The following is a 15,019-nucleotide window of genomic DNA, read 5'->3' as shown; positions in this document are numbered from 1 at the left end:
TGATTCCAGGGATTGGTCCTTTGAATCAACTAAGTCATCTTCAGGTTGATCAGGGCAAACAAAGCCCATCTCACATTCCCTGAACCGGCATGGCAAATTCCATCGGTCTTTGCCCTGTAGAGTCACCTGTCGATCAACCTGTGAGAGTATACCCGTACGGGATTTTATTTTAGTCATGGTCCATGATTCGAGATCGTCTGGTGTCCTGGTTCCACATTGTACTATATCTCCCGTACAGAGGCGGAGAATTTGCTCTTGTGAGCCATCGGTTGGGCAGCTGAATAGTCGTCCCCCTGTTTTTGTTACTGTTATCAGCAGGATCACGACTCCTAGCAGCAGGGTTCCGTGCATTCTTTCAATCCTGAAAGACAAAGGGGCTTGCAAACCGTCATGTTACTATCGTGGCTACCAAGGCCTCATGTTATGCCTAAATACCTAAAAGCAGGACAAGCAATCATATAATAATTAGATTAATTAAAATTATGGCTTAAAATTATGGCTAAAACGGTTACGGAACGACGGGAACGAACGTATTATTAGTCCACGTCTATCTCCAATCCCCCCTTTTGATTACCGCCGGTAATCAATTTGCAATGATGCATGTGCACCCACGCGTCTCTACCTTCCACCTTTACAGCGGTGGGGGTGGTGAGTAAGACCTGAAATGGACCATCCCATCGGGGTTGGAGATGACGTCGCGTCCAATTTTTGATGAGAACAAAGGATCCGGGCTCGATAGGGGATGATCCGTGAAAAGAGGGACGGTCATCATAAGCAGCGCGAACCTGTGAATGAGAGGCTCGCAATGCCTTAGTTAGGGCTAACACATAGGTAGTCATCTCCTCAGTCATGTGATGAAAGTAAACGGCAACTGGAGAATGGTGGTCCCAAGGGGTGCGAGGAGGTCTGCCGTACACCATCTCGGCCGGGGTGAGACGCGTCGTCCCTGCGGGGGTGGAGCGAATCTGAAAAAGAGCTACAGGTAACAATTTTAACCAAGTCGACCCTGTTTGGGAGGTCAGTTTAGCTAACTTGATTTTAAGAGTCTGGTTGGTTCGCTCGACCAGACCCGCCGCCTGGGGGCGATAGGCACAATGGAGTTGTTGATGTATCCCTAACTGTTGGCACAATTCCTTGTTTACAGCTGCAATAAAATGGGGTCCGTTATCTGAACTAAGACGACCGGGAACCCCGAAGCGAGGGATAACTTCCTTCAGCAATATCTTAACAACAGTACAGGCTCTATTATCCATAGTAGGATAAGCTTCAATCCATTTACTAAAAACATCAACAATAATCAACACATATTTATAACACTGACAGCGTGGCAATTCTATATATCCCATCTGCAAAGTCTCGAAGGGTCCGGCTGGCAAGGGTGTTTTACCTAATTAACATGGTGCCCCCCTTCCAGGATTATGGCGTTGGCAGGTAAGGCAACGAGAAATAATATTCTGCGCAAACATTTGGAGGCTAGGATGCCACCATGTCTGGAGGAGCAGGTCACTAGTGGCTTTTGCTCCACAATGCGTGGCGTAATGAACACATTCAATTACCCAAAGGGCCAATTCATCGGACATACAAGTTTGACCAGTGGGTGTGATCCACAACCCGGAGGCAGTATCATATTTACAATCAAGATCGTTCCAAAGTTGTTTTTGTACAGCAGGAGCATCCTCCTGTAGGCGAAGTACCTCTTTGATGGTTGGCATTGGCTTTTCAGGGGCCGACAAGCTCGGTTTAGAGCTGGACGTCTGCCTCATCATTCGGGGCACAACAATCTGCTGACTCCTTGCAGCACACCTAGCCGCCTCGTCAGCAAGGCGGTTTCCGATGACGATTGGAGAGAAACCAGCAGTATGAGCGGAACATTTAATAACAGCGATTTGTCGAGGGAGCAGAAGAGCAAGTAATAGGTCAGACACAAGCACTTGGTTCGAGATTGGCGTACCGGTTGAAGTTAGGAATCCTCGGTTTTTCCAGAGCTGGCCGAAGTCGTGGACAACCCCAAAGGCGTAACGGGAGTCAGTGTAGATTGACTCGGAGATCCTCTCCTAAAATACACGCACGGGTGAGGGCAAAAAGTTCTGTTTGCTGAGCGGAAAGGGGGACCTGGAAGGCTCCAGACTCGAGAGTCGTTCCTTCTTGACTGACAACAGCATAACCGGAAATGCGGGTTCCTTCCTTGTTGATGGAGGAACTGCCATCAGTGAACATAACGAGATCAGGGTTTAACAGAGGGGTATCTGAAAGGTCGGAGCGAGGGCTCGTGTCCTCGAGGACTGAGTGCAGACAGTCATGATCCGGCTTAACAACATATTCTGTCTTTACTTTAGTCAGCAGTGAATCTTTTAGCTCAACCGTCGGACCGTCCTTCCAAAAAGCTTTTACTGCTCGAGACATTGCCTGAGTTGTGGTATCACACCAGTCAAGATTATTGGGCCTTATTGCAGTAGCAACTGTTCCAGGAAGGCAGTTCATTAACATAGAACAAAACTGAGGAGAGGGCTGTCCCTTAGAAAACACCTGGTCTCCTGACTGGGTTCCATATACTTCCTTAAATCTCTCTAAAAATTCCTCGACTGTCTCGCCCTTCTTTGGTTTCATGTCCAAGACTTTGGTAATATCGACAGGTTTTCGCAGAACTACGTGTACAGCATCCAGAATCATCGTCTCTCTGTTCTCGTTATTCGCGTGCGCTACTTCTAAGGCATCGTGAGTTTGATATCCTAAGGCTTCCTTAAATCTGGTCCATTCAGAACCAGTAAGTACCTGTTGTACCAGAGACCAAAGGTCCCTTGAGTCTGCTTGATAGACTCTAATGGTTCGTGACAAAAATTCAATGAACCGTTGAGGACAGGTATTTTTATTCGGGGCGCTGGTTAATATGGACATAAGTTCATGAGGTTTCCAAGGTAACCACAATTGTATCATAGCAGGTGGTGGCACATTCGGGCCCCCATCCACAACAGGCGCTGCTGGTGCCAACGCGTGAGGGTTAGGGACAGTTCTGACGGGCAGCTGTTTCGGCGCGCATTTCTTCAGGGGTCTTGGTGTCTCCCCGTCATTGTCCCCTTCAACATCGTCAACCCATCCCGACTCTGAATCTGTCCCAGGAACTGACCCTGACACTATCACATCATCCTCATCTGTAGGGGTTAATTTCCCCTTTTTCCCTTTACCACTACGTCGTTGATTTCTTTCAAGCCGTTGTAATTTCCTTATTTCCTGTTCAAGTTGACGCCGTCTTTGAACCTGGCTTCTAATCCCCTCTGCAACGGATCGACAGAAAACCTCATCATCAGACTTAGTTCCCCAAGACTGTCGTTCTCTATTAGACACATTGTCTAAACTGGGATAAATGAGTGTTGCAGCAGCAGTGGTGCCCGTTGTTGGGACATTAGGACCGGGGTAAGGGGGTGGTAGAACTCTGTTCGTCTGTAAATTTGGCACCGGCGCGTCAGCCAAGGCATTAACATCGGGTTGTGCCGTCGGATGAGGCGGGGGAGCCCCTGGAGTCATATTCCAATTATCCCATTCATTGTCCTCGTCAGCCCCTTGCATGCCAAGACCAGCCATTGAACTACGTAGTTCAGTTAAAGATTCCTTGTTTGTTCTATTTCTCTTTTCCTGTGCACATTCCTTTCTTTAAATTTCCAATGACTTAGGGATTCCCGCATCGGTTAATTCCTGCCTTGAGAGCATTCTCTTGCCAACTCGCCAGAATATTCTTATCTTTTTCATCCTGACAATGTTGGCTCCAAATTTCAATCAATTTCTTACTCTTTTTCCCGATTCCCCTTTTCCAAATTAATTCTTGGGCGCGTTTAATTGTTTCTAAATCACTTGAACCCCCTAATGGCCATATGTCTGAACCTAATTTCTGATTCAAACCTCCCGACAATTGTCTGAGTTGCTCGTTTTTATCTGGGTGTTTATTACCCATGATAAAACTTATCTTAACCTAGGTATTCAACGTTTTGACGGACTCATTAAGTGAGACAATTTCAAATCAGTTATCTTTTAACCCACCACCGTGGTGTGCACCCACAACTTCCTTTTCTCTTTATTCCTTTTCTCTATTCCTTTTCTCTCTATTCCTTACTGTTTTAACTTTTGACGGACTACTTGTGGTAGACAATTTCCAGATCAACCTACACCTTCGTCATTTTAACGGACCACCATCGTGGACAATTCCAAATTCCTTCGTAACTTTAACGGACCACCATCGTGGACAATTCCAAATCTATTTTTTCCTGGGGTAATCTGACAACTGACCACGGGCGATCCCGTCAACAATTAATTGAACAGTGGTGAAAGATCCGTGACCAGAACTTACAACAGGAGGAAAACAAAGTGGCAATTTAACTAAATATACTCACTTTGGGGCCCATTTCCTCTGCCGCGTCCCGTCTGTAGGATATCAATGATTCAGCCACTTCCAATCGAGAGTTTTTGGGATCCCACTTCTGACACCAAGTCCTAGTTCGGGTGGTCAGCTGCATTCGACAACAATCGAGTCAGATACCTTCAATCTTTACGTCTTTATTGAAGCAGCTTCGGACCTGTTACCAAACTGCCAGCACAGAGTCTACAGATTCCGGGGCAGGCAGACAAAAGGTCTGCCTATCCTCACAGACGCATCCCTTTTATTCTTACAAACCGAAGGAGGTATGGCCTGCTTCATCAATCACAGTGTGTTACTAGGGCTTCATGAATTGACAGCCTGTTTATCTTTAGAACACTTTGTGCTTTTACGAGCGGAATAGCCCAGCTTAATCACACGAAGCAAATGTGCACCTTATCAAGTCATGGCCATAAACCCTTGTTTATCAGTGATGGTCACACAAGCTACTTTATCCCCTACTTTCTCACGGGAAATCAATTCTGTCTTTTCTTATTTTCTTATTGATTCGTAGAACCATTTTATTAACCCTTTCATGATTCTTCCACCTACATTCACATATGGATTTTCAAAAGGCATTTGATAAGGTGTCTGACGAGGCTTGCTAGAAGAATTCAGGTATGTGGTACAAGAGGAAATGTAGCAGAATTGATATAAAGTTGATTGATTGACTGGAAGCAAGAGTCGGGGTAAAAGAGTATAGCTTAGATCGGAGAAGGGTTGGACGTGGTGCACCCCAACGGTAAGTGCGAGGTCCAATTTTGTTCTCAGTATATTGAGATGATTTGGACTTGGGTACAGGGAACATAATCTCAAAATTTGCTGACGACACAAAAATGAATGGTGAGGAAGACTGTAAAAGACTTGAGGGAGACAGGCAAGTTAATGGAATGGCAGGCAAGTGGTTTGGATAAGTATGAGGAGAAAAACAAAATGTAAAATACACAATGGAAAAAACCTGAAAGGTGCAGTAATAAGTTGAGTTGGTAACTAGAGGGTGTAAATTTATGAACATGACCAAAGGAATGAAGCAAGAGGCTGGAGGTTTTATTATTACACGGAGAGTTGTTAGCTCATGGAATGGGAGACCAGAAACAGTGGTGGAAGCGGAATCCATAATCGCTTTACAAAGAGAAATAAATATTTGTTTTTAAACATTTGGGATACGGGTAGGAGAATGGGTGTAAGTAGATAATTCTTTCAGCAATGAGCCAAATGGATTCCTTCTGTGATGTAAAATTTTCTTAGTCATTGTGTAAATATGGTTGCTGGTATGTAGCTGCTGCTATTTAGCACCGATTCTTTTTTTTTCTTATCAGTAAGAACCCTTCGGCATTGTTAGCAAATTAAGTTAATTTAAGGGTTAAGTCATGGCAGGAGACCTGTGTCATGCTCCTCCTGTGCTATGTGGGAAATCAGGAACGCTTCCAGTGTCCCTGACTACTATGTGTGCAGGAAGTGTGTCCAGCTGCAGCTCCTGACAGACCGCATTGCGGCACTGGAGCTGTGCATGAATTCACTCTAGAGCATCCGCAATGCTGAAGATGTCGTGAATAGCACGTTTAGTGAGTTGGTCACACCGCAGGTAAAGGTTACACAGGCAGATAGGGAATGGGTGACCAGCAGGACGAGCAGTGGAAGGAAGATAGTGCAGGGGTCAGCTCCCTCCAAAACAGATATACCACTTTGGGTACTGTTGGGAGAGATGGCTCATCAGGGGAAGGCAGCAGCAGCCAAGGTCATGGCACCATGGGTGGCTCTACTGCACAGGAGGGCAGGAAAAAGAGTGGGAGAGCTATAGTGGTAGGGGATTCTATTGTAAGGGGAATAGATAGGCGTTTCTGCAGCCGCAATCGCGACTCCAGGATGGTATGTTGCCTCCCTGGTGCAAGGGTCAAGGATGTCTCCAAGCGTCTGCAGGGCATTCTGGAGGGAGAGAGTGAACAGCCAATTGTCGTGGTGCATATAGGTACCAATGATATTGGTAAAAAAACGGGATGAGATCCTACAAGCTGAATTTAGCAGTTAAATTAAAAAGTAGGAGCTCAAGGGTAGTAATCTCAGGATTGCTACCAGTGCCACGTGCTAGTCAGAGTTGAAATAGCAGGATAGTTAAGAGGGAGGGATTCAAATTCCTGGGAAATTGGAACCGGTTCTGGGGGAGGTGGGACCCTCAGTACAAACTGACAGTCTGCACCTGGGCAGGACCGGAGCCAATGTCCTAGGGGGGAGTGTTTGTTAGTGCTGTTCGGGAGGGTTTAAACTAATATTGCAGGGGGATGGGAATCTATGCAGGAAGATGGGGGCAGGAGCAAAATGTAGATAGGAGATAAGGAAACATGGAGGGCAGTGAAATCAAAGGCAAAAATCAAAAAGGGCCACTTTACAACATAATTCTAAAAGGACAAAGAGTGTTAAAAAAACGCCTGAAGGCTCTGTGTCTCAATGCGTGGAGCATTCGTGATAAGGTGGATGAATTAACTGTGCAGATAGCTGTTAACGGATATGATGTAATTGGGATTACGGAGACATGACTCCAGGGTGACCAAGGTTGGGAATTCAACATCCAGGGGTATTCAGGAAGGATAGACAGAAAGAAAAAGGAGGTGGGGTAGCGTTGCTGGTTAAAGAGGAGATTAACGCAATAGTAATGAAGGACATTAGCTTGGATGATAGAGCTGCGGAACACTGAAGGGCAGAAAACGCTCGTGGGAGTTGTGTACAGACTACCAAATAGTAGTAATGAGGTTGGGGATGGCACCAACAGGAAATTAGGGATGCGTGCAATAAGGATACAGCAGTTATCATGGGTAACTTTAATCTACATGTAGATTGGGCTAATCGAACTGGTAGCAATACGGTGGAGGAGGATTTCCTGGAGTGTATAAGGGATGGATTTCTAGACCAATATGTCGAGGAACCAACTAGAGAGCTGGCCATCCTAGACTGGGTGATGTGTAATGAGAGAGGATTAATTAGCAATCTTGTGGTGCAAGGCCCCTTGGGGAAGAGTGACCATAATATGGTAGAATTCTTCATTAGGATGGAGAGTGACACAGTTAATTCAGAGACTATGGACCTGAACTTAAAGGAAGGTAACTTCGATGATATGAGACGTGAATTGGCTAGGATAGACTGGCGAATGATACTTAAAAGGTTGACGGTGGATAGGCAATGGCAGACATTTAAAGATCACATGGATGAACTTCAACAATTGTACATCCCTGTCTGGTGTAAAAATAAAATGGGGAAGGTGGCTCAACCGTGGCTAACAAGGGAAATTAGGGATAGTGTTAAATCCAAGGAAGAGGCACATAAATTGGCCAGAAAAAGCAGAAAACCTGAGGACTGGGAGAAATTTAGAATTCAGCAAAGGAGGACAAAGGGTTTAATTAGGAGGGGGAAAATAGAGTATGAGAGTAAGCTTGCAGGGAACATAAAAACTGACTGCAAAAGCTTCTATAGATATGTGAAGAGAAAAAGATTAGTGAAGACAAATGTAGGTCCCTTGCAGTCAGAATCAGGTGAATTTATAATGGGGAACAAAGAAATGGCAGACCAATTGAACAAATATTTTGGTTCTGTCTTCAGTAAGGAAGACACAAATAACCTTCCGGAAATACTAGGGGACCGAGGGTCTAGCGAGAAGGAGGAACTGAAAGAAATCCTTATTAGTCAGGAAACTGTGTTACGGATTGATGGGATTGAAGGCCGATATATCCTCAGGGCCTAATAGTCTGCATCCCAGAGTACTTAAGGAAGTGGCTGTAGAAATAGTGGATGCATTGGTGGTCATTTTCCAACATTCTATAGACTCTGGATCAGTTCCTATGGATTGGAGGATAGCTAATGTAACCCCATTTTTTAAAAAAAGGAGGGAGAGAGAAAACGGGGAAATATAGACCGGTTAGCCTGACATCGGTAGTAGGGAAAATGTTGGAATCAATTATTAAAAATGTAATAGCAGCACATTTGGAAAGCAGTGACAGGATCGGTCCAAGCCAGCATGAATTTATGAAAGGGAAATCATGCTTGACAAATCTTCTAGAATTTTTTGAGGATGTAACTAGTAGAGTGGACAAGGGAGAACCAGTGCCTGTGATGTATTTGGACTTTCAAAAGGCTTTTGACAAGGTCTCACACAAGAGATTAGTGTGCAAAATTAAAGCACATGGTATTGGGGGTAATGTATTGACATGGATAGAGAACTGGTTGGCGGACAGGAAGCAAAGTGTGGGAATAAACGGGCCCTTTTCAGAATGGCAGGCAGTGACTAGTGGGGTACCGCAAGGTTCAGTGCTGGGACTCCAGCTATTTACCAGCCATAAAATCAGCCATGATCTTATCGAATGGTGTTGCAGGCTCGAAGGGCTGAATGGTCTACTCCTGCATCTATTTTCTATGTTTCTATGTTTCTGTTGCTGTGTCTCACAGTACAGGCAGAGAATACAAGAGAATAATACGGAGTTTGGTTTATCTTAGTTTCCCTGGAGCAAGTGAAAGGCCCATTTCAGTGAAATTTTGCATTGTGAGCATATCCATTCTTTCCCGGAGTACGCCTCACTGAATCGAGCGAGGCCAGCTAGCCAATCCTGTATCTGTAGGGACAGACTCTCAAGGCCGAATAAGAATGTGATGGATAAGGTGTTGGTACCAATTGATTGGAGATGCAAGGACCGGAAGTGTTACTTCAGCAAATGTGCCATCTGCTCAGACAACTGTAATTAAGTTCATATAAAGTCTGAGAAACAAAGGGGAATACAGCTGGTCATACATGCTGACCTTCATGCAGCAGTGATATGGATATAATTGGAGTCTAGGAGGTCTATGGTGAATCCTCCACAGAAAGACCATAGTTAGCATAGATCCCAGGACTGAGATAGTATCATTTTGACTTGTTTTTAGGCAAGGTTACCTCGTGCAGAAAGTAGCACGATGTACTCTTACTCTCTCTTACTGCGATGAAATGTTGCTGCTTTTCTGGTTGTGAAGTCTGTCACATATAAAGCTTAAATTGATTTGACAGGGTTGGACCCAAATTATATTTAGAGACACGGTATATCATTTGACCAACTGCCTGGCCCCTGACTGTCAGCCAGGGTCTTGACCCTGAGAACCAGTCATCCAGACCCTGGATCCAATTAACAACCAGACCCTTGGAATTCAGCCAACAACGAACCAACCAATTCTGTATCTTGACTGCCAGCCTGTCATGTCCTAGCCTCCTCTAACCACTTTTAAGGCTCCAGACTTTGTTCACCATTCCTGAGAACTATATCATGGCCCTTGCATAGCCAAACATAGGTAGTCTGATTTCTCCATGTAACATCTTTGCGTCCATTTGAGCCCAGATTCTGGCTGTTACGTGGACCAACGCTCTGTTACCATCTTCTACTTCTACTCTCCCCAGCCCTGCTCTTCCCCCGCAACTCCCTTCTTCTTTGGTCCGTGTCATCAACACTTCCTTCTGTACCCTCTGACTGCATCATACTCCTCCTCTTCCCCAATTCACTTGCCACTATTTCCTTTCCTTCTCTCACCTCAGGAATGAGTCCCTCCTGGGTAGGCTTCTGTTCTTTCTTACCCATTGTGGCTCCTACCATTGATTTTACTCAAGCAGCAACGCACAATGCCTTATTTTCCTCTACCAGCGTAATGCCACCCTCTCTCTGGAAGCAAACCTCCTCCCTGCCTCTCTCCCCATCCTCACCCCTGCTGATCCCCGACTACAGGGGAAGTTTCACATTTGCTGTCAACTACTTAATTTTTAGTTCAGAGAGAGAACATGTCAGCTAGTCGGAAAGAGACAAAAAGCCTTACTTCCACTATTTATGATACAAACCAATTATTCTTATATAAACAGACATAAGAACATAAGAAATAGGAGCAGGAGTAGGCCACCTGGCCCCTCCAGCCTGCTCCGCCATATAATAAGATTATGGCTGATCTGATCATGGACTCAGCTCCACGTCCCTGCCCGCTCCCCATAACCCTTTACTCCCTGCCTGCTCTCCATAACCCTTTACTCCCTTATTGCTCAAAAATCTGTCTATCTCAGTCTTAAATATATTCAATGACCCAGCCTCCACAGCTCTCTGGGAGAAGAAATTCCTTATCTCAGTTTTAAATGGGCGGCCTCTTATTCTGAGACTATGTCTCCTAATTTTAGTTTCCCCTATTAGTGGAACTATCCTCTCTGCATCCACCTTGTCAAGCCCCCTCATTATCTTATGTTTTGGTAAGATCACCTCTCATTCTTCTGAACTCCAATGAGTAGAGGCCCAACCTACTCAACCTATCTTCATAAGTCAACCCCCTCATCTCCGGAATCAACCTGATGAACCTTCTCTGAACAGCCTCCAATGCAATTTGAAAACAATGTTAATAGAATATTTTAAATCTATCATCTCAGGATAAGGGGTTGGCCATTTAAGACTGAGATGAGTAGGAATTTCTTCACTCAGAGGGTTGTTAATCTGGAATTCTCTACCCCAAAGAGCTGTGGATGCTCAGTCACTGAGTATATTCAAGACTGAGATCGATAGATTTTTGGACTCTTGGGAAATCAAAGTGTTTGTTTCTAATGCGCAAATTATATCAATTCACTCCTGAAGATGGTCATCTCATAGATGTCACATTTACTTTTACCTGTGCGAGAGACATAGATCATGAAGAGCTCCAATGTCCCGTCTGAGGCTGAACCAGACTATATGTAACCGTGGCATCCTATTAGACCCTGAACTGAGCTTCCTACCCCATGTCCTCTCCATCACCAAGATCACCTACTTCCATCTGCATAATATCACCCATCTCCACCCCCAACTCAACTCATTCAGGCCTTTCTTACCTCGAGACTTGACTATTCCAATGCTCTTTTGGTCGGCCTCCCATCTTCCCCCCCTCCGTAAACTTGAGCTCATCCAAAACTCTGCTGCCCGTATCCTAACTCTCACCAAGTCCAGTTCACCCATCAGCCTTGTGCTCGCTGACTTACATTGGCACACAGCCGCCCTTGATTTAAAAATGTTCTTCCTTGTTTTCAAATCCCTCCATGGCCTTGCCCCTCCCTATCTCTGCAATCTTCTCCAGCCCTACAATCCTCTGAGATATCTGTGCTCCTCTAATTCTGGCCTCTTTTAATGACCCACCATTGATGGTCGTGTCTTCAGCTAGTCTACACCACAAGCTCTGGGATTCCCTCCCTAAACCTCTCCATATCTCTATACTCCTTTAAGTCGCTCCTGAAAACCTACCTCTTTGTCCAAGCTTTTAGTCGATTGCACTGATATCTCCTTATGTGGCTCGGTATCAAATTTTGTTCAATAACACTCCTGTGAAGTGCCTCGGGGCGTTTTACTGCGTTAAAGGCGCTGTGTAAATTCAAGTTGTTGCCATTATTATACTCCACCTCTATATGACAGGAGAATTACTGAAGTCAAACCTGTTTCTACATGGAGTGGAGCATATAGTGTGATACACAAGCCATCACAATATATATTTCACTCCATGTAGAAAGACTTGGATTTCAATAGTGCCTTTCATGACCACCGGACATCTCAAAGCACTTTACAGCCAATGAAGTACTTTTGGAGTGTAGTTACTGTTGTAATGTGGGAAACGCGGCAGCCAACTTGTGCACAGCAAGCTCCCACAAACTGCAATGTGATAATGACCAGATATTCTTTTGTTATGTTGATTGAGGGATAAATATTGGCCCCAGGACACCGGGGATAACTCCCCTGCTCTTCTTCAATATAGTGCCACGGGATCTTTTACGTCCACCTGAGAGGGCCTCGGTTCAATGTCTCATCCGAAAGTCAGCGCCTTCGACAGTGCAGCACTCCCTCAGCACTGCACTGTCAGCCTGGATTTATGGGCTCCTCCCTGGAGTGGGGACTTGAACCCACAACCTTCTGACTCTGAGGCGAGAGTGCTACCCACTGAGCCACAGAAAGAAGGTATCACAATTGTGGGTGGTGGGGCTCGATGCACCAGAGGGTCTTTACCTGTCCGTCATTGTTGGTACTTTCGGCCCATGGACGTGGGCTGCGGTTTGTGTCACAGGCCTGGTTGTGCAGCTCTGGTTTGGCAGAGGTTGGCCTCCAAGCGTCTCTTTGAGCGGTAAGGTAGTTGAGAATGAAATAAATAAGAGAAGATTACTTTTTCTCTGCCCCCCTCCCACCATCCTCCGAAGTACTATCCCGGCTTATTTTTAAATTTCCGTCGGTTTGGGAATTTCCACGCGCTCAACACCTGCGCGCCTTTTCCCCCCGGCCCCTTCCGCCGGCTCCAAAAGGCGTCAAATAGATCGGGTTTCTTTTTTCTTTGGTAAGTAAAAGTAAAACATGTTTACACTTACAAATGAAAGGGAAGTTGATTGTGAGCACAAGCAATGCTAATTTCAGGGGCAGATTTTGAAAGTGGAGCGGTTGGTGCGGAGGGATCGGGGTGGTGCGGCGGGGCGGGGCGGGGCGGGAGGGCGGGCGAGGGAAGAGGCAGTTAGAAGTCGCGCGGCGCGGCGCGGGGAGGGGAGGGCAGGGAGCATTGCCGCCCGGGGGAGGTTCACTCGCGCGCGCGCGCAGGCTGCTGTGGGACATGCTCGTGTGATCTGCCGAATGTAATTTCTGTGGGCGGGGGGCCAGCAAAGGCGTCCGAGTGGAAGGGAGTGTGTGCTTTCCTTCGCTGCGACTTTCTTCATTCATTCCCGGCAACAGGTGCCCCGCCCCTTCTCGAACTCTTCCCCCCCCCCACCCACCCACCCAAGGCGCCCCACTGGAGGGTTGTGAGACCAAACGATTTGACATCGAGCCACATAAGGAGAAATTAGGGCAGGTGACCGAAAACTTGGTCAAACAGGTAGGTTTTTAAGGGAGGGAGTTCCAGAGCTTGGGGCCCAGGCAGCTGAAGGCACGGCCACCGATGGTGGAGCGATTATAATCAGGGATGCTCAAGAGGGCAGAATTAGAGGAGCGCAGACATCTCGGGGGTGGGGGTGGGGGGGTTGTGGTGCTGGAGGGATTACAGAGATAGGGAGGGGTGAGGGCAATGGAGGGATTTGTAAACTAGGATGAGAATTTTGAAGTCGAGGCGTTGCTTAACCGGGAGCCAATGTAGGTCAGCGAGCACAGTGGGTGATGGGTGAGCGGGACTTGGTGTGAGTTAGGACACGGGTCAGCGAGCACAGGGGGTGATGGGTGAGCGGGACTCGGTGTGAGTTAGGACACGGGGTAGCGAGCACAGTGGGTGATGGGTGAGCGGGACTCGGTGTGAGTTAGGACACGGGTCAGCGAGCACAGGGGGTGATGGGTGAGCGGGACTCGGTGTGAGTTAGGACACGGGGCAGTGAGCACAGGGGGTGATGGGTGAGCGGGACTCGGTGTGAGTTAGGACACGGGTCAGCGAGCACAGGGGGTGATGGGTGAGCGGGACTCGGTGTGAGTTAGGACACGGGGCAGTGAGCACAGGGGGTGATGGGTGAGCGGGACTCGGTGTGAGTTAGGGCATGGGGCAGTGAGCACAGGGGGTGATGGGTGAGCGGGACTCGGTGCGAGTTAGGACACGGGGCAGTGAGCACAGGGGGTGATGGGTGAGCGGGACTTGGTGCGAGTTAGGACACGGGGGCAGTGAGCACAGGGGGCGATGGGTGAGTGGGACTCGGTGCGAGTTAGGACACGGGGCAGTGAGCACAGGGGGTGATGGGTGAGCGGGACTCGGTGTGAGTTAGGACACGGGGCAGCGAGCACAGTGGGTGATGGGTGAGCGCGACTTGGTGTGAGTTAGGACACGGGTCGGTGAGCGGGACTCGGTGTGAGTTAGGACACGGGGTAGCGAGCACAGTGGGTGATGGGTGAGCGGGACTCGGTGTGAGTTAGGACACGGGTCAGCGAGCACAGGGGGTGATGGGTGAGCGGGACTCGGTGTGAGTTAGGACACGGGGCAGTGAGCACAGGGGGTGATGGGTGAGCGGGACTTGGTGTGAGTTAGGACACGGGTCAGCGAGCACAGGGGGTGATGGGTGAGCGGGACTCGGTGTGAGTTAGGACACGGGGCAGTGAGCACAGGGGGTGATGGGTGAGCGGGACTCGGTGTGAGTTAGGGCATGGGGCAGTGAGCACAGGGGGTGATGGGTGAGCGGGACTCGGTGCGAGTTAGGACACGGGGCAGTGAGCACAGGGGGTGATGGGTGAGCGGGACTTGGTGCGAGTTAGGACACGGGGGCAGTGAGCACAGGGGGCGATGGGTGAGTGGGACTCGGTGCGAGTTAGGACACGGGGCAGTGAGCACAGTGGGTGATGGGTGAGTGGGACTCGGTGCGAGTTAGGACACGGGGCAGTGAGCACAGGGGGCGATGGGTGAGTGGGACTCGGTGCGAGTTAGGACACGGGGGCAGCGAGCACAGGGGGTGATGGGTGAACGGGACTCGGTGCGAGTTAGGACACGGGGCAGTGAGCACAGGGGGTGATGGGTGAGCGGGACTCGGTGCGAGTTAGGACACGGGGCAGTGAGCACAGGGGGTGATGGGTGAGTGGGACTCGATGCGAGTTAGGACACGGGGCAGTGAGCACAGCGGGTGATGGGTGAGCGGGACTCGGTGCGAGTTAGGACACGGAGCAG

At 47.9% G+C, this 15,019-nt stretch overlaps 2 protein-coding genes across 2 annotated transcripts in view; one reads left to right on the top strand and one right to left on the bottom strand.

The window, feature by feature from the left end:
• Positions 1-354: 354 nt before the first annotated feature.
• On the bottom strand, positions 355-12,677 carry LOC139269085 (uncharacterized). The gene is made up of 2 exons (XM_070888152.1): positions 12,412-12,677; positions 355-4,499 (listed from the first exon to the last, which is right to left on the bottom strand). The coding sequence occupies exon 2, from the start codon at positions 3,577-3,579 to the stop codon at positions 2,026-2,028; it is 1,554 nt and encodes a 517-aa protein (XP_070744253.1). The 5' UTR covers positions 3,580-4,499; positions 12,412-12,677; the 3' UTR covers positions 355-2,025.
• A 249-nt stretch (positions 12,678-12,926) lies between these two features.
• piwil1 (piwi-like RNA-mediated gene silencing 1) overlaps positions 12,927-15,019 on the top strand; it is a 77,037-nt gene continuing 74,944 nt past the window's right edge. The window contains exon 1 of the mRNA XM_070888151.1: positions 12,927-13,261. The gene's annotated coding sequence lies outside the window, so the exon portion shown is untranslated. The remainder of the gene's footprint in view (positions 13,262-15,019) is intronic.

This window comes from Pristiophorus japonicus, chromosome 8 (genome assembly GCF_044704955.1).
Source record: "Pristiophorus japonicus isolate sPriJap1 chromosome 8, sPriJap1.hap1, whole genome shotgun sequence".
NCBI classification, from domain to species: Eukaryota; Metazoa; Chordata; class Chondrichthyes; family Pristiophoridae; genus Pristiophorus; species Pristiophorus japonicus.
The sequence above is the reverse complement of the archived record's forward strand: the minus strand, read 5'-3'. Positions and strand labels throughout refer to the sequence as shown.

Bases quoted from the DNA above. Each gene is read 5' to 3' on its own strand.
- LOC139269085 (XM_070888152.1), bottom strand. From the start codon at position 3,579: ATGGCTGGTCTTGGCATGCAAGGGGCTGACGAGGACAATGAATGGGAT.